General features: G+C 36.8%; 1 protein-coding gene across 6 annotated transcripts in view; it reads right to left on the bottom strand.

Moving 5' to 3' along the window:
* Positions 1-18,427, bottom strand: part of LOC131072453 (protein NUCLEOLAR FACTOR 1) — a 250,588-nt gene that overhangs the window by 52,954 nt on the left and 179,207 nt on the right. For all 6 annotated transcript variants that reach the window (XR_009372778.1, XM_058008619.2, XM_058008617.2 and 3 more), the window contains 3 exons: positions 17,681-17,727; positions 17,517-17,576; positions 9,288-9,359 (listed from right to left, as the gene is read on the bottom strand). Coding sequence is in view for 5 of the 6 variants with exons in the window: in XM_058008619.2 (XP_057864602.2) it covers positions 9,288-9,359; positions 17,517-17,576; positions 17,681-17,727 (179 nt within the window). In the remaining variant the exon portion in view is untranslated. The remainder of the gene's footprint in view (positions 1-9,287; positions 9,360-17,516; positions 17,577-17,680; positions 17,728-18,427) is intronic.

The following is an 18,427-nucleotide window of genomic DNA, read 5'->3' on the forward strand; positions in this document are numbered from 1 at the left end:
GGGACCATGTAGAGCTAGGCTAACGCACATATGCTTGGTCAACTGCTAAAGTGGGGACATTACATGAGCAAGCCGAAGGATATATTGACCAACTCCTAAGACCGTTGCGTAATGCCACCGAGTCCCAAAATCCCCCTATAGCATTGGCGCAAAGGACCACCACAAAATTTGAGGGAGTACGAGATACCGCCAAGGCCGTCAAGGAATGGATGCGAAGCATTAATAAAAGAGGAGAGCAAATCTTCAAGGATCTGCACGAAATGGCCCTCCATAGGGAAGCCATTATTATAAAAATGTGTAAGCTGAAGAAAGAATGCTATAACCATAGTTGAACTACTCGCGACTCGGCTCGACTCGCCAAGCCCCTGAGAAAAAAACTCGGGAAAAACTCGGAAAAACTCGGCGAAAAACTCGGCAACGTAAAAACATGCTTAATTTTAATAAAAAATGCATTTTTTTTGCAAAATTTAATGAGAAGATGCATCCAATGAGTCAATAAATGATAACACAAAAGAAACAAGCTGATTCTAGATATATTTGATTGCAAAGTGTCTACAAAATCTCATCCTCATGAGAAATGCTGATGGCTGGAAGCAAAATAGTAAATAGTTTTTGTAAAACCAAAAGTAAATACAACTTCCTCTCCCCAGCTCTAGCTAAAACTACTTTCAAACTTTCATCATATTTGAAATTTCATCATTCATACTCATAGTTTCAAACTTTCAACTCAAAGTTGGGGTCAAGGGGCATCGCCGAAGGATCCTGAAATTTGACTAAGTCTGGAAAATTGAAGAATCCTCCAAAAACTAGATTTTGCATTATAACTCCTGGAGGTCCGAAACCACTCTCAAACATCCTGACAGTATATATGGAATATAACTTATATGAATCCTGACGGACAGACCAAAAAACTCGGCGATTACTTGAGGGCATAGTGGGCTCTCAAGGTGGCCCTTCCAAGTGAGTTTCCCCCTTCTCAGCCCAAAACCATATAGAAAAACAAAAAATGCATGTATTTTTGGCCCTTTTTTGCTGTTATGCTAACCCAGGCGAGTTTTTCTTTAAAACTCGCAGAGTTTTTGACAAAAAACTCGCCAAAAACTCGGCGAGTTTTTGGCAAAAACTCGGCGAGTTTTCCTGGCGAGTAGAAGTCATTACTACTCGCCAGGTCCAAAAACTCGACGAGTTTTTGTCACTCGCCGAGTTTTCAGCGAGTGTGCCATCTATGGCTATAACACTCATGAGGTGATTGCCCCTTATTAGGGCTCTATTTTGGACCTGCTCTCAGATCCCTGCTATTGATACTATCCTAAATCCTTATAGTGTCAATACCTTCAAAGAGTGGTATTGGACCCTTAGCATGAAGGACGACATGAGGGATAGTATCAATAAGATGCATGATAAGTGCAATGACACTTTATCAAATGTGAAGGATCTTGGAGAAAGGATCCTCAAATCCATGGTTCCCGGTTGGAAAAATAGTATGGAGGATAGTGAAGTGAAACCACAGTGGGAGGACAGGCTTAATCCCAGGGTCACTTACTCCGTAGAGGATCTATATTTTGCTGCTGGGTTTTGTTGACGTGTATTTTGTACACCATCATACACAGAATAAAATACCTAAAGGCATCTTATCCTCTCTTGAGAAAATAGTCTCTAACTGCTGAAGATTCGCGTAAAGGATCAGTTAGGTAGACTCCAAGGTTCTTTGATGTAGGGTCTCTACGTGTGGACAAGCTCCAGTGGTATGATGTGATTTGTTGGGATCACAAGGGGACTTACATGTGATGATTGAACTTCCGATCTGCTTCGCTGGACACAGGCTCTTACTGACTTAGATTTGAAAAAAAATGAAAAAAGGATAAGGGCGAAGAGAGGATCTAATCCTAATACTAAGAATGTAGGAGCAATGACTTGATTTTTGATGAAACTCCAACTAGATCTTGTTTTGACATCAATGGAACATCTACACAAGACTAGTGCGATCTTCTAAGGGAAGCTTTATGATGTTCAAATCATCACCGCAGGCATAGATACCATCCAAGTTGATGCATATCAATGAAGAGGCAACAAATTGAAATTGAGCTTAAGCTGAACGATTCCAGTTGACTACACAAGGCAAGTCTGCAATCAACAAACTGCTAGTAGTATGGATATACGAATTCCACCATCAATCAATCACATTTCCTCCATTCATCTAATCATCTACCATCTAAGATTGAAGACTCAACAAGAAACCATGCAAATTGCAAGAAAACGACATATTTCACCATTACTTCAATGAAAATGGAGTTTGTTTACAATCAATGGCAACAATTTCTTGCCTTGTCCTCCTATTCTACTCTAATTGCTTCCAACTATTCTCTAACTATTCTAACTATTTACATACTATCTCTAACAATTGCTAATTAGCCTCTACAAAATGAAAATGCCTGGGCTTATATAGTGCCCACAATACAATTTGATGGCTTAAATCAATTCAAGATCAATGGCCAAGATTTTACAATGAAAACCCTAATTAGGGTTTGTTACAACCATTACATAACATTTAATGCTTGACCAATGATAAAATTGTATTGCTTGGACACATGTCCCCTCTAGAAAAATCAACCAATGGATAGCCGGGGTAGGTACATCGGAGTTTGTGCCACCTTCCATGAGTTAGGTACATTGAATCTGGACATGCTGAGGTGGACCACACTGACTGGAGGAGTGATGACTGGGATGCCACCTCATCTGACACTTGTAGCTCGCTAGATATTCAATTTGATGTCGTTGAGAGGCTATCTTTAATTAATTCATTTGGAATTATTTGCTTCTTCAACGAGCCCTTGTTCTAACTCCTTGTGTCCTTGATGTGCAGGAAGATGATGTACCTCGCTTTGGAACGCTGGATTGAAAAAGGTCGCCCTTGTCCTTACTTGATCGTCCTGGCGAAGACCGTCCTGGATCCGGCTTGATTTTCCTTGAAGAGACCTCCATTTGATGCCTACACAACATTTCAAAATTAGTACCATGATTTTGCAATACATAACATAAATTAGAGAGCAAATTTTAGGAAACTTTAATGATAAGTCCTTTATTAATCATTTCCTAAAAACGACTGAGCTATGAATTCAAAATTTCAAAATTCAAAATTTAAGCTATGACGATCAACGTTCAAAAGCAATAAATCCATATCGCCATACCTCTCTTGAGAGCTAACTCTAGAATGCAAAACAAAGAATTTGCCTAGGCAAAAATCAAAATTAGATGGCCTCAACGTGATCTCCTTTAAATGAACGATCCCTTTATCAATTCATCACCCTTGAGGATATCTTTGACGTGGTCTTTGGCAAGTTCGCCCAACTTGAGACTAAGCTCGCACTCCTTTGATGATGTCTGCGCCCTCCTCTTGAATGACAATTTCGCACCTCCTTTGTATTCTCTAAATCGCATGCTAATGAAGGATGTTAAATGATGATTTGAAATGAATAAACCACCTTCCCTTTATAGGCGCTTACCTTCATATTGATCTTAGGCCGACTTTGGTAAATAAGACAAATTTAAAATAAACTTAAAAGGTCGACCCTTGTAAAATGAAACAAATTTTTAAATCAAGCGCCCCATTTGATTTTTTTATTAATTAATAATTAATTATTAAATGCCTTTATTATTTAAATTAATAAATTTCGATTTTTATAAAGGCAAAAATAATTAATAAATATCAAGCGCAAATTTTAAATGCCATTTTTAATTAAATTTGCAATCCATCGATTTTAGCATTTAAAATAAATTTAAAGAAATGTGTTCGAGCGCCAAATTTTTGAAAATGAAATAATACGTACCTCATCGCCCTGGTCCCTGACTGAGGGACAGGAGCGATCCATCAATTTGGTCTTGATCCTTGCATTTTTGACGTCCAAAATCTTGATCCTTACGTTCAAATCGGCATTTTAGCTGGGTCCTTCAAGTTTGATTGACTTGTTTGTGCGAAGGAATGTCTTTAAGATGTGATATCGCCCTGGTCCCTTGGAGAGGGACAGGAACGATCCTAATGTTTTCACTTGAAATTCTCCATTTGGATATCAACTTTTCCTCGTATGGTGAATAATAACCTCGCTTGTTCATTCCATGCTTGTTCCACTTGATTTTCACAAGGCATTTTGATGTTTAAAGGATCATCGCCCTTGTCCCTTGGAGAGGGACAGGAGCGATCCTTGTCTTTTCTCCATTTTAAGCTCAAACTGGTAATATTTAACGTCTATCTCCCTTTGTATCACCTTCCAAATGATGTTTAAAACCTTGTGCAACCTTATTTCAACGTGATCTTTAAAGGATATCATGTGTTTTGGCAAATATCGCCCTGGTCCCTTGCTGAGGGACAGGAGCGATCTCCATGTCCTGGCTCAAATTTGCAAACACTTGATCTTCGTTCTTCGTTCATTGTCTTCCAAAGGACGTCCTTAACTTCGCCTACCCTTGCCTTGTCTTGGTTTTGAAGGAGCATGAGTGTTTTTAATGAAATCGCTTTGGTCCCTGTCCAAAGGACAGGAGCGATATAGGCTCCTTGGCTCAATTGATAATATTTTGACGTCAAAACCTTTGTATATCATCTTCAAAAGACATCTTAGACCTTGTATGACCCCGCAAAACCTTGACTTAACGTGATTTTTGAGAGATTTGGCCAATATAATCAATATCGCTCTGGTCCCTTGGAGAGGGACAGGAGCGAACTTCAACGTTTTGAGCTTGTCCTTGTTTTGACCAACTTGCAATCACTTTCATCGTGTAAAATAAAGTCCCTCGATCCTTCTTAGTCGCTTGGTACTTGGCAAACTTTTGAAATCTAGGCATTTATAGGAATTTCGCTCTGGTCCCTTGGAGAGGGACAGGAGCGAGTTAGGTGTCTTGATGTAAATCCTTCAATGTTGACGACCTTTGATGCTTCGTGCTTGATTGAGACGCTTCGAAACGTCCTTGGCACCTTGTTCTTCGCCTTGGAGTGATTTGAATTTGAAGAAGAGGCAATATAATCATCATATCGCCCTGGTCCCTTGGAGAGGGACAGGAGCGATTTTGCTCTTGTGGGCTTCATCTCACTTTATCATCTTCGCAAATTATCTTCAACGGTCTCGTAATGTCCCCTTTCATTCATCCATGCCTTGGAATTCATTGTAGCTTGGCAAGAAAATCATCTAAAACAAAAATCGCTCTGGTCCCTTCCTGAGGGACAGGAGCGAACTAGGACATTTTGGTCCCTTGTTGGCGTTTCATAATCTTCAATTTGTCTTAAATGCGTTCATCTCGCCTCCTTTCTTGCCTTCAAACATAAAACTTGCTTGGTCTTTGCCCAGATCGTACCTTATGAAGAATTTCGCTCTGGTCCTTCAGTGAGGGACAGGAGCGAATTTGACCCTCTAGGCAAAAACTTCATCATTTCGTTGTTTTTGATCAAGTCTGGATGCTCTATCATGCTCATTTCGTCCTTCACCATGCCTTTGATGTCTCAATTCGTCCAAACACGGTCAGGAATGGCTCAAATAAGTATTTTCGCTCTGGTCCCTTGGTGAGGGACAGGAGCGCTTTTCGCTCTGGACCCTTGGAGAAGGACACGAGCGAAATTTGACTCTTCGCACTCTCTATCAGGATAATTGTAATGGAATATAACATTTAAGTATAAGTGACATTTCCTTATATGTTTCTTCTTTCTTATACTTTAAGTTATATTCCATATATACTTTCAGGATGTTTGAGAGTGGTTTCAGACCTCCAGGAGTTATATAGCAAAATCTAGTTTTTTGAGGTTTTTCAGTTTCCAGACTTAGTCAAATTCAGGATCAGGACATTCCAGACTTAGCCAAATTTCAGGATCAGGACCTCACTCAAGCCGGACTTGCTACCCTATTGATCTCCCCGACAGCACTCAAAATGCAAAGGCTAACTAACAAAACCCTAAAAAACCTAAAAAGACAAACCCTAAAAAGCAAAAAAACATGGGTCCCCATTTGCAATGGGGCGATGTGTGAAAACGTCACAACAGGTTTCAAGCGGACATATCATGTTTTGCAAATCACAAGTCATATTGGAGAGAGGAGCTGGAGAATTTGGATAGCCTCCTACAAGGTATCCATTACAAAATGTTCAATCCACCTATGGCGTCGACGACCGAATTATTCAAGTTATGCCTGAGATTTCAGGACTACGTTCGGGTTGAGCGTGCAGCCAATCAGGATATCTAGGGAGAGTACCTGCACGACGAGGTTGAATTCATCACCGAGGAATCTACAGCTGGAAAAGAGAAAGTGCTTTCCTAAAGTGCTTTTTTCTTTCAAATTTGAAAAAGTCACTTTTTGGCCAAAGTTCATATTTGACTGCCAAGTCAGCTGTAAACTTTAAAACTTTTGTGCATGTGCACTTTTTGAATTGTTATGGATAATTTTAATTACCTTTTTAGGTAGTTATTGCTCCCCTTTTGGGTGGTTGCTGATATCTACCCTCCATTTATGGGTATGGGTACCTTTTGTAAAGATGAATTTGGGCCACTTGTTTAGTTTAGATCTTGGCCATTCATCTGTTTTTGGAAACCTATTTAAAGGGGACTGGTTTTCCCTCATTTTGTATCAAGTTCATGGGTTGTTGCTGAAGCTCTGGCAAAATTTACACAGGATTTAATGCAAAGTTAAGGCTGTTTCTATTTCATTGTGAGTGCATGGTCTCCTTCTTCACCATTTGAATTATTCTGTTATGTTTCTTTCATTTCTCTGTAGCATTTTCTAGATAAACATCTGATAGAATCCTCACTGTTCATACCATTAGGGACTGACTGATTGTCATTCCTTTTGCATGGTTAATCTGAACCTTCTCATATGCTTAGTTGGGTTATTGAACACTTAGTGAATGAATGTTAAAGTTCTGAAGTTGTGTTTAATAGCATGAAAACTCTATTTTCCTCGAAGATCGCACTAGATTCATACAAATATTGTGCTTAAATAGCTGATAGTGTTTAGTCTGGTTATTTGGAGGTGTCTGTCTGTTTTTCGAGTATGCTATCTTGGTTAGTTAGTTAGATTTTCTGTATCTCTTTTCCCTATCCCTCTTTTTCCCCTTTTTACCAAGAAGAATCTGCAGTCCAGCTGAAATAGTATCATCTAACTCAAATCAACCGATAACGAAACTGTTAGAATTTTAGGGAACTCATCCAACAATTATCCATCTCACCGTAAGTCCCCTTTGTGTTTCCAGCAAAACACATCAAACCACTGAGTAATCCCGTAGTCAAGACTTGACAATCAAAACCTTGAGGTCGTCCCCTTTGATCAAACATAAAAATAGCATTAGGGATTTCCTTATCTCAAGAGAGGATAGGATACTCAGTGAGTACATTCTATTCTGCGTTGGCTGGATGGAGTTTGCGGGGATGCGACTTTAGACACGTCAACATGTTCTTGTAGCATCTTGCAATTTGAAACAAATGGGAATCTAGGAAGTCTTTATTCACTCTCTCAAGTTCTTCACCCAACTTAATTCTTGGCAACTAATTGGCAATGGAATGGCTTTTCCCTAGCCGAACAATAATGATAAATGTAATTTTTTGCAATAGTAAAAGCCACCTACTTACCAGACCTTAGATGATGGAATTGTTTACCAAGTACATAAGGACCCGATGATTGATGAAAAAGGTGAATAGTGTTGCCAAAACTAGTGCCTAAACTTCTACATTGAATACACCATCTAGAGTGCTTCCCTCTCCATCGTATTGTAATTCTTCTCTGCCTTCAACAGTAATTGACTGGCAAAGAAAACTAGCAAAGAAGACTGGATGATACAATCCTTGGGGCCTTGGGGTCCCACTTGCGCAAGTGTTGCTTGATTGCATAGTTAGATGCATCTACATGTACATGAAACTCACTCCAATTTGAGTGTGTAAGAATAGGTAAGCTTATTAATCGTACTTTCACTTCATTGAACGCCTTCTCTTGGTCCTTAGCTCATGATGTTTTGACGGGCTTCCATCTATATGATCACTCTTCTTTTGTCAAGGTCGATCTTCAATCCGACTTTACAGACTATGTAGCCCAATATTCTGCACTGTGGTACCATGAATTGACACTTCTTTGGATTCAACACCAACTGTGCTGCTCTTTCCCTGAGTGCTTTCAAATGAGTCTCCTGATCACTACAAATTGACTAGTTGTCCAAAAACACTTAGAAGTTTCCAACTGACATTATGTCAGATTTGTAGGATTATCCTTTGAAAAGTTGTCAGAGCATTGCACAAACCGAACGATATCTGATTGTATGTATAAACCCCATCTTCTATGACAAATATAGTATTCAACCTATACCTATCCTCCTCGGTTATGCTTATTTGGCTATGCTTGAAAAACCTGTCCATGAACAAGTAGATCTCGTGACCCACAACCTTTTTGAGAATAGAGTTAGTTGCAATCAAGGTAGAACACTTCATAGTCTTCCATTTGCTAATGTAAAAGCCCATTGCAATAGCTTTTTTCATTCTTAGAGAAATGTTGGAGGTCTAAGACACCTTCATCATTTGATTCCATGAATCTTCTTTCTTCTTCCATTATGAATTCTCCTCCTTTTGACTCCAAATTGAAGGATGCCATTTCTTTGCTTACAACTTGATTTCTCAAATTGATGTACATACTCTCGTTATTCTCTATGGAGAGTGTGCTTCGTTTCCAATTATGGTCCGCCTTTGTTGCAATCACCCATCCTCTCCCAAGTAATGTGTCATATGGTCTCTTCTCCAATGGAATGACCACAAAATTCAACAAGAACTAATGTTCCCAATGGCTTAATACCATGCTCGTGGGTGCCTACTACTTTGAATGTCGGTAACCAAAGGGTTGGCTTCTGAGGCACTTCCATATATCTTTAGGCAGTATGTTGACTCTCGGGTCTCCATGAAGGTCAGTACCAAAGGTTAGGGTACAAGCCTATGGGTAACTATGACTGCTACATATATAATGTACAATTCCTCAAAAAATTCTCCAAAAAAAATACAAATTTTCATTGGATACAAACACAAATTATAAACAATGTAGAAGTGACTGTCAACAAAGGATCACTCTAAATGGGGTCATGACACTGAGCATTCAGCAAGCATCTTTCTGGGTAGTAATCACCAACAATAAACAATGTTTCTTCTGTTGCAACACAACATTTTCCATCAGAAACATTACTTTCGTCTTCATAATGTAAAGAATATTGACTTGCATTCAATATATGTTTTCCATGTAATGTTTTGACCACTTTGAAATTGTTAGAGTGCTTGTACTAACCTTTTTAGTAAAAAATTCAAATCGCTTATCATCAACATCTAAGACTGAACTGCAATCAAAACGCTCATAAACCTGCAACATAATAGACAAACATGACCAATTAAGAAATCTCAAAACATCAATAAGAGATTACAGGTGTTTGTTTACAGGATAACTAAACAAGAACCAAATAAACTAGGTGTTTGTTTACAGGATAACTAAATCATGGATTTCCCCTCTAAATAAAAACTGTGTAAGGTAGCATCATTGATAGGAAAGATTCCATATGCGTCATGCAATAAAATAACCAAGTCCCAAAAGATCCTCAAAGAACAAAAGAAACACTTGATATGTAAACGGAAACCTCATTGCTCCATGATTCATTTCAAGAAGATGCAAAAACTTATTTAGAAAAATGTTCATAAAATACTTATATAAGGCATAAAATGACAGAAGAACATATTTATGCTTGTGTCACTTATGACCTATGCATAAATTCAATACATTCTTTGCATCATTTTAATTAATCATAAGGGAATCAACCTCGTGAACTGATATAATGAAAAATCACAAAACATAAATACAAAAAAGGTTGTCAAGTATGTCTTCTTAGACGATCCAAGTTAATAATACTTTTGACTATGAAAGAGAGAAAGGTAAAAAATATTATTATCCATGTATAACAAAAATAGGTCTATGGGATGTGAAATTACAATCTGTTCTGAAAGAGAATTACAAAAGTAAAAAGACCCAATGTTATGAAAAGTAACTAAATACAAATAACAAAAGAAAAGATCTTAATCTATGCAGCTAAAGTCTAATAATAATGGTCCTGTTATAGAGAGACTTCAATAAGATTATCATAAAAATTAGGCATCCATTCCTGCAAAAAGAATATTGTCGGACCAACTTCAGCATGCTAAACATTTCACTAAACTAGATATTAGATTCTTCTCCTATCAAGTTTGTTTGGAGGATATTTGGAAGATTGCTTTCAAAACGAAACAAGGTATGTGTGCACTGTGAATCATTGGTACTTCCATTTAATTTATGATGAGCACCAACTGCATTTATGACTCTGGTGAATGATGTTTTCAGACCTTGCATGGATATAGCTGTCAGTGTATCTAGATGATATTAGCGTTTTCACTGTTTCATTACTACTTGGAAGAAAATGCCAAATTTATTTCGAATAAGTCTTTCAAGTGTTGAAAGCAAAAATCCTTTCGTGCAATGTGAATTACAAAATAATAAGGTCTCATTACACCATGTGGTTGGAAAAGAACTAAGGGTGGACACAGAAAACGTTAAGGCTTTCAAAAATTGGCCTAAGTTTGAATGTCCCATCAAGACCAGGAAATTTGTTGGAGATAAATAGTGCATGATGAAGATTTTATCAGTTCTCCCTCATTACAGAATATCAACATGTTATTGCAGCAATCAGTAATTAAAACAAGAAATCATCCATTCACCACTACATTATCTTGCTAGTTTGCAGCAGTGATGTGAATTGAAATTAATGCAAACGAGCATGCTATGGGGAAATTTTGGTGCAAAGAGGTAAGCCAATTTGTCATCATTTAGAAGAATTTTCTTTTGCAACAAGAGCTATCCTATATACATTAAAGAAATGTATGTATTAGTTTAAGCAATTAAGAAATGGAAGCATTATTTGCTAGACAATTGGCCAAAAACCTCTCCAATATTTGCGGGCACAAAATAACATGTCCAACAGTACTGAAAGAGTAGAGGAATGTCCAGCCAGACCCTCCTAAGGACAAGGATCACATCATTACAGACGCATCAAAAAGAACAACCAGTGATGGTTACTCCACCAAACTCCAAATTCTGAGAGGCAAAAGTTGGCAAGATTAATTTGCAAAACATGCATAATGATTTGGATAGCTAACAATCAAACCAATGGATGCTATTCATTAATGTCATTCCCAGCCACACTCAGGGGAGTGGCAATTGACTGGTTCATAGATGCAACAACAGAAAAATGTTCATGGGAAAGATTGTCTAACGCCTTTGAGAAAATAATTCAAACTTGTATAATCCCAAACTTATATTGTGTAGATGTTCGAGGTATTTCAGTATGTCTGTGGTAACATGTACTTCCCTTCTAAACTTTATATGAACATAATTCCTCACATGTTTGATTTGAAGCTCATTGTGACATTATAATATAGAACATTATATACAGATTTCACAATCAATGCCACAGTAAATCAATGAATATCATTTATTTACGAACAGCAAGTACAAAGGATGTACACTCCTGACCTTATAATAACAAGTTTGATGCACACAGCTGAAAGATTAATAAATGGAGTGACCAAATGGACTTTTACTGGCATGCTGTAGGTGACCAGGTGTAGTTAAGTGCCTGATTTCACAGTCCAATAGCTCCTCCAAGATGCTGCAGTCATCTATAAAATCAGTTGACAGGTATATTCAGCAACTTCAGATGTTTGATTAAATATTCTTTCGTTCCCACGAGCCGGTGTCAATTTCATCACAGTCCAAAAGGATTAGGAGTCTTACCTAATGACCTTTCAAGCATGGCATCTAAAATTCTTCATTTTAAACTCCACATCCCCTCAAAAAGTTTTCCATTTTTGGTTCTAGTGACTGCTGGTTAACAGTCCTAAATCACTCATGACTCTTCAAAATGCAGATTCAAACGCTACTCCTTAAAAAGGTTGCAATACTTTTCTTAACCTTTAATTAAACGTCTTAAAGCTAGTGGCTAGGAAAGTTTGTCTCCTAACAGCATTAGGACTCTTATCAAAATCACTCGTCCTTCCTCTGTAATATGCAGCCCTGTTGTGCTTTGATTTTATTTTGTTTTTCGAATTTGTTTGATTGTCATTGCAATGGTTTCAAATGAAAAATATAGTGCAGATAAATAGGAAATATTACAACTTTTCAATTCAGAGATTTTATTTCTGATCTGGAAATAAAATTTTGTTCAAAACTAAGAGCAACCCAGTTCCAAAATATTCATAACATACCTATTTTCAACATGCCTAGAAAATGCAGGAGAGAAATAAACTTCTTAATATTCTTTTGTTTCATTAACATCCATAAAACTCTTCAAGAATAAAACCTACTAAAAATGGCACTGCTGTTTGGATTCTCAAAAAAATGGAAGATTTCTAAAATATTTTGGGCACCCAAATCTGATTATGAAACCTTATCAAATCTGCTTTAAATCTTTCTTTTTATAACATAAATTAGATTTTTACAACTTTCTTTTTATGCCACATTAAATCTTTCTTTTTATGAGAGAAAACATATTTGGTTTTAATCTATCATATCCTCATTCTTTTCTTGTTTACTTCTAATAGTGGTTGGCATCTTTATGTGATTTTCTTTCCTTTCATGGCAGCTCATATCCTCAAACATTCTTTTCTTGTTTCCTTCTAAAAGTGGTGGCTAGCTTTGTGATTTGCTTTCCTTTCTTGGCAGCTGTAAAATCTGATTTATGCATCAACCTTTGACATCAATGACAATTATCTAACACAATCCACATCCATAAATGTTGTAAGGGTGAACTATTCACATATTGAATACCACAACCCAAAATCCATGGTGCCCTTTAGCTATTTGAAAATCCGCTTGACTACTTGCACAAGTTTCCCTTGGTGCTACCTAAAAGTGTGCCACCAATCCTACTACTTGCATAATGTTACGTCATGTAGTTGTCACATATACGAAACTTCCAATGATGGACCTATATAGAGTTTTGTTAGCCTGAAGAGATTCACCATATTTACTTAATTTGCATCTTGCAACCATGGGAGTGCTCACTAGATTGTAGTCTTCCATCCTGAATTTCTTCAACATCTTAATATACTTGGTTTGTGAAATAAATATTCCCTTATCTGATTAGGAAATTTGCAACACAAGGAAGGACAACTCACCAAGCATTGACATTTCAAACTCCTCCATATTTGTGGCAAATTCTTGGCACTTCTTGTCACTGCTACCTCCAAAATTGATATCATCCACATAGAGCACAACAATCAACAAATCATCTCCTTCATTCTTGATATAAAGATTTCTATCCGTAATTCCCCTTTTGAAGCCTTGCAAACATATTCCTCATTCTTTGATAGTAGAAATCCTTCTAGTTGTCAATGTACATTTCTTCCTCCAAGTTTCCATTTAGGAAGGCTGATTTCACATCCATTTGGTAGAATTTGAAGTTCTTAAAACTAGCAAGGGCTAAAAACATCTTTATAGCTTCCGTACATATTCCTCATTCTCTAATAGTAGAAATCCTTCTAGTTGTCAATGTACATTTCTTCCTCCAAGTTTCCATTTACGAAGGCTGATTTCACATCCATCTGGTAGAATTTAAAGTTCTTAAAACTGCCAAGGGCTAAAAACATCCTTATGGCTTCCATACAAGCAACAGGATCAAAGGTTTCTTCGAAATCAATTCCTTCAACTTGAGCATATCCTTTGAATACAAGCCTTGCTTTGTTCCTTGTGAGGTGGCCATCGTCATTCACTTATTTTCTAAAAACCCATTTAGTGTTGATGACATTCTTGCCCTTAGGTCTTGGGGCAAGTTCCCAAGTTTCATTCTTCTCAATTTGATCCAACTGCTCTTCCATAACCTTTATCCAATGCTTGTCTTTACTTTCTTTTGTAAAGTTCTTTGGTTCTATTTTGGAGAGCAACCACAGATTTGCATGTTCTGGTGTGCTAGTAAATCTCCTCCTTGTCTAAACCCTTGTATCTTTGTCCCTAATGATCAAGTCTTCTACATAGTTCTAGACAAATTTGGATGGAGTCTTAGGTAGTGCTCTTAGTGTCTTTAGGTTCTCTTGTTCAACTATCTCTTTCTCAGTTTCATCCTTTGTTTCCCCTTTGCAAACTTCCACATTTTTTGGAACATCTTCTTTAACTTCTTCTTCATAGTGTCTTCCTTCATCAACTTTCACATTTGCACTTTCAACAACCTTGTGCAGCTCTTGTTATAGCATTTGTACACTTTCCTTCATCAGCTCTAGAATCGAACTTTCCTAGATAACATGTGCTTCCAAATACTTTGAAATATTTCATTGTTGCAAGCCTCCCTTTCCATAGCTTCTATGGCATTTTTCTATCGTTTACTCTAATTTGTGCACAATTCAAAATGTAGAAAATCATGCGAACCACATCTCTCCAAAAGGTATCACATAACTTTGACTCATTTAACATGGCTCTGGCAATTTGTTGGATTATTCTACTCTTTCCTTCCACAACTCCATTTTTTTGTGTTCTTGTAGCTGAACACTATCTTCTTATCTCATGCCTTTCACAAAAATCTTCAAATTCATTGGAAGTAAATTCTCCTCTATTTGATCCAAGACATTTGATCTTCAAACCTAATTCACTCTCTCCCAAGGATTTGAATGCCTTAAACCTGTCAAGAGCTTCAGATTTTTCTTTTAAAAATGTAACCCAAGTCATTCTAGAGTAATCATCAATTAATAACATAAAATACCTTTCACCTTGCATGCTTCTTGCTTTGGTTGGACCACAAAGATATGCATGTAAAAGCTCCAACAGTTTTGATGCAAAGTGTTCCTTTGATTTAAAACTCACTCTAGTTGGCTTCCCAAGTTGACATTGCTTACAAGTGATGTTTGCAAGCTTTGAGATTCTTGGCATATCTCTCACGACTTCCTTACAACTGATCTTAATGTAACATTTTTGGCTTTTGATTTCATTAAGGATGTAGCGATTGTTAGATGTCCTATATGCATCTGCTATCAATTTCACATCCTCCAAGATGAAATGTAAGAGTGTGCACTTGATCACACAATTGACTTACACTTAGGAGATTCTGCTTCAACCCTTTAACATATAGGAAATCCTTAGTTTTTGTTTTTCCACTGTCCAGACTAAGACTCCCTTTTCCTTTTATATTTCTCTTAGTGTTGTCTCCAAACTTCACCATCCCTCCATCTATTTGTTCAAGATTAAGGAATTTACTTTTGTCACCTATCATGTGTCTTGAACAACAACTATCAACATACCATCTATCTCCTTTGTTTCGTGCGTGTAGAGCTAACAAACATGGATTCTTCTTTATTTGACTTGCTCCTGCTTCTTCCAAACCTTAGTTGATTCATCATTTCTTTTGTCAGGAACATCCTCTTTGTTTTGTCTAAGAGGCTTAGCAAAAGTATTTCTGCAAAACCATGTTGTGTGCCCGAAATCGTTGCATGTGTAGCATATAATGCTATAATCCATTATAGGAGCAAATGAATTATAATTCCTTTTCGTGAAAACCAAGATTCTCCCTTGCACAAATTCTACAATATACTACTTTGTGACCAAAATGATTTTGCATGAAAATGATAGGTATGGAAGGAATGATGGAACCTAGTTATATGTGGATGCATTTGAGGAAAGGGCTTTTTGAAGTTGTCCTCGATTGCCTTTGCAGCTGGATTGTTCTTTGGTGGGATTTTATTCTCCTGCTTTTTGTTATCATCCCTTTCGATAGAACTCTTGAGTGACTTGATATAGCTTTTCAGCTTTTCTTCATTTTTCTTCTAAGGTGGATCCATAGCCTTAGAACTTGTAGCCTCCTTTTGTCTTCTCTTGACCTTTAACAAAACCAAGACCAATCTTAATAAACGGTGACCTTTGCGAATTGACAATATCATCCAATATTTTGGTGCTTTGTCAAACTACAAGCTTTGATTCACTTGTTCAATAGATTTCTCCAACTCCTTTCTTAAAGAAATAATTTCATGCTCCAATTTTTCACAATTGGATTCCTTTGCCCTAAGCTGATGTCTTATAACCTCCTCAATACGTTCTGCCCCTCTTAATTGGACTTTTAAATCTACAATCATCTTATCCAATTTTTAAAGATTTTGTTCTAGTTTTTCTTGAGCTTTACTAACTTCCCAAATTCGCTCCTTTTGTTTCAAAATTCTTTTCTTGAGCTTCTTGTTTTCTCTATAAGCATAATGGAGTTCTTCCTTTAGATCTACTTCAACTTCATCTTCATTGCACACCTCTTTTTCTCCTTTTTCTTCATCTTTATTATCCTCTTTTTGTATGCAATGAAGATGAGGAGGAAGTAATTTTTATTCAATTCAAATGCTACCCAATTTAGGGTGCACCACTTTAAGGGGTTGTCCCTCATAAACATAATATTTAAATGCATATTTGGTACCCATAAATGGGTCAGCCCAAGAGGAGAGTTGGCCATAACAACAAAAAATAATTATTTTGCAGTTTAAACTATGCAAATTAAACTCCTTGCCGATGACAACTTGATCATAGTGCCATAAATTTGGCACAAGCTGATCTCCATTAATTATGCCATGAAATGCTCTTTGACATCAATTACAACAATTTCCAACACAACTGCCAACCCATCAGTTTGAAAGTGTGGTTGACATGAACTGCCAAAAACAAACTATCTTGGAAGTAAGCTTAGAAATGATCACAGTTGCTGATAACTGGAACCCAATGCTAAAAGAAGCAACATTCAGAATATTAATGGATTATACGAATTTATTAATATGGACAAAAAGATAAAGTTTCAAGAGGCTGTCCATGTAATTAAGAGCTCTAGAAAATGGGAAGTCATGACAACACTTCAACTAGAGCAGCACACAAGCTGCAGGAAAACAGTCATGACCCCCTGAGGCAGCTTCCTCAGGGTTGGCTGGTGCCAATGTACTTCCAAGGACATCTTCTTCCCTAGCTCTTCTTTAGATTGTTCTAAATTGTTTATAGGACTGCTGGATGTGAATCCAACTTTTCTTTTTCTATGAATTCAATGTAAACAGTATGATTTTATGTTATGTTAATCTATGTGATGTTGACTTAGCTGCTTGTTTTAATTTTCAATCAGTGGTAGTGTCAGTTATTAAGTGGCTAGAAACAGTTTAACCCAGTGGTTGAGGCCTAACCAAAGTTCCTTCTTGTCCTGCTTAATGTGTAATTGGACACTACCTCTGAAATAAATCAATTGCTATATTCTTGTGTAACCACTCCTGGTATGAATTGTTATTTTTATTTTGTACTGTAAATATTTGTATTCGTAGTGTAGCTTCAATAGTAAACAGAAACTTCCCAAATTCAACCTTTACAAGGCATAAAAAATTATCTAAAAGAACCCTACTTGAGAGACATTTTTGCTATACAAGAATAAACTTCATCACATGATGTCAAAGGTAATCATGAAACTACATGTGCCATAGGAAGTCAACATTAAATTTATACCTGGCGTACTTGAAGCAACACCTTTGGGAGAACACCATTGTAAACAGACAATAATTTAACCTGCAGAAATAGGACTTGGGCTGAAAACGAAGTAGAAGCATTTTAAGTAAAATAAAGCTTAGAATGAGAGAAAAAAAAAGTAGACAATCTTTTGAAGATTTTACCTTTCCCTCATAGTTAACGCAAAAACGATTGAACAATGCATTTATATCTGTCATAAAATAAAAACTACTATCACATGTCATAACATGGAAAGCTTTGAAGTAATGTAAGATTGCAATATTAGCTCTTAGACAAAAAGTACAATTCATAACAGATCTTCAGACATTATTCTTTGTTTATAAACAAAGGTGAAAAGCTTGAGAAAGTTTTCTTGTGATATAACAAAAATGGTATGTATATTGCATTTTAATTTTACGATATTATGATTTTTATGTTTACTAATGGAAACAAACATTGATTATGAATATTCTAATAAAAATTCAACAACAAAAAAACCCATAAAACATTGCTTAGAGAATAAGATTCTCATTGGAATTAACTACAAAAGCAGTGATTTAAGAGCTTTACTGAACTACATCATCCGAATTGTCATGGTATTGTTGTGACCTTTTCACACATCGCCCCATTGCTAACGGGGATCCCCTCTTTGCCGGCTTTCTACGTTGTTAGGTTAAGGTTTTGGCTGCTTAGTGGGCAATTTTGCATTTCCCGTGCCCAAGTCTCGGAATTTTGATCATGCCTAGTGCCGTCTAGGGTTTTGAAGTTATAGGATCAAGTTGCAAACATTGATATTTTAATGATCCTAAGTTTTGCCTAAGTGTTTGACCTTTTTGAGCGTTAACATGTTTTTAAACACGCGCATCAATGATTTTAAAGTGCCAAGGTATTCACAGACCTTTTGGAGTTGT

Source organism: Cryptomeria japonica, chromosome 5 (genome assembly GCF_030272615.1).
Source record: "Cryptomeria japonica chromosome 5, Sugi_1.0, whole genome shotgun sequence".
Lineage (NCBI taxonomy): Eukaryota > Viridiplantae > Streptophyta > Pinopsida > Cupressales > Cupressaceae > Cryptomeria > Cryptomeria japonica.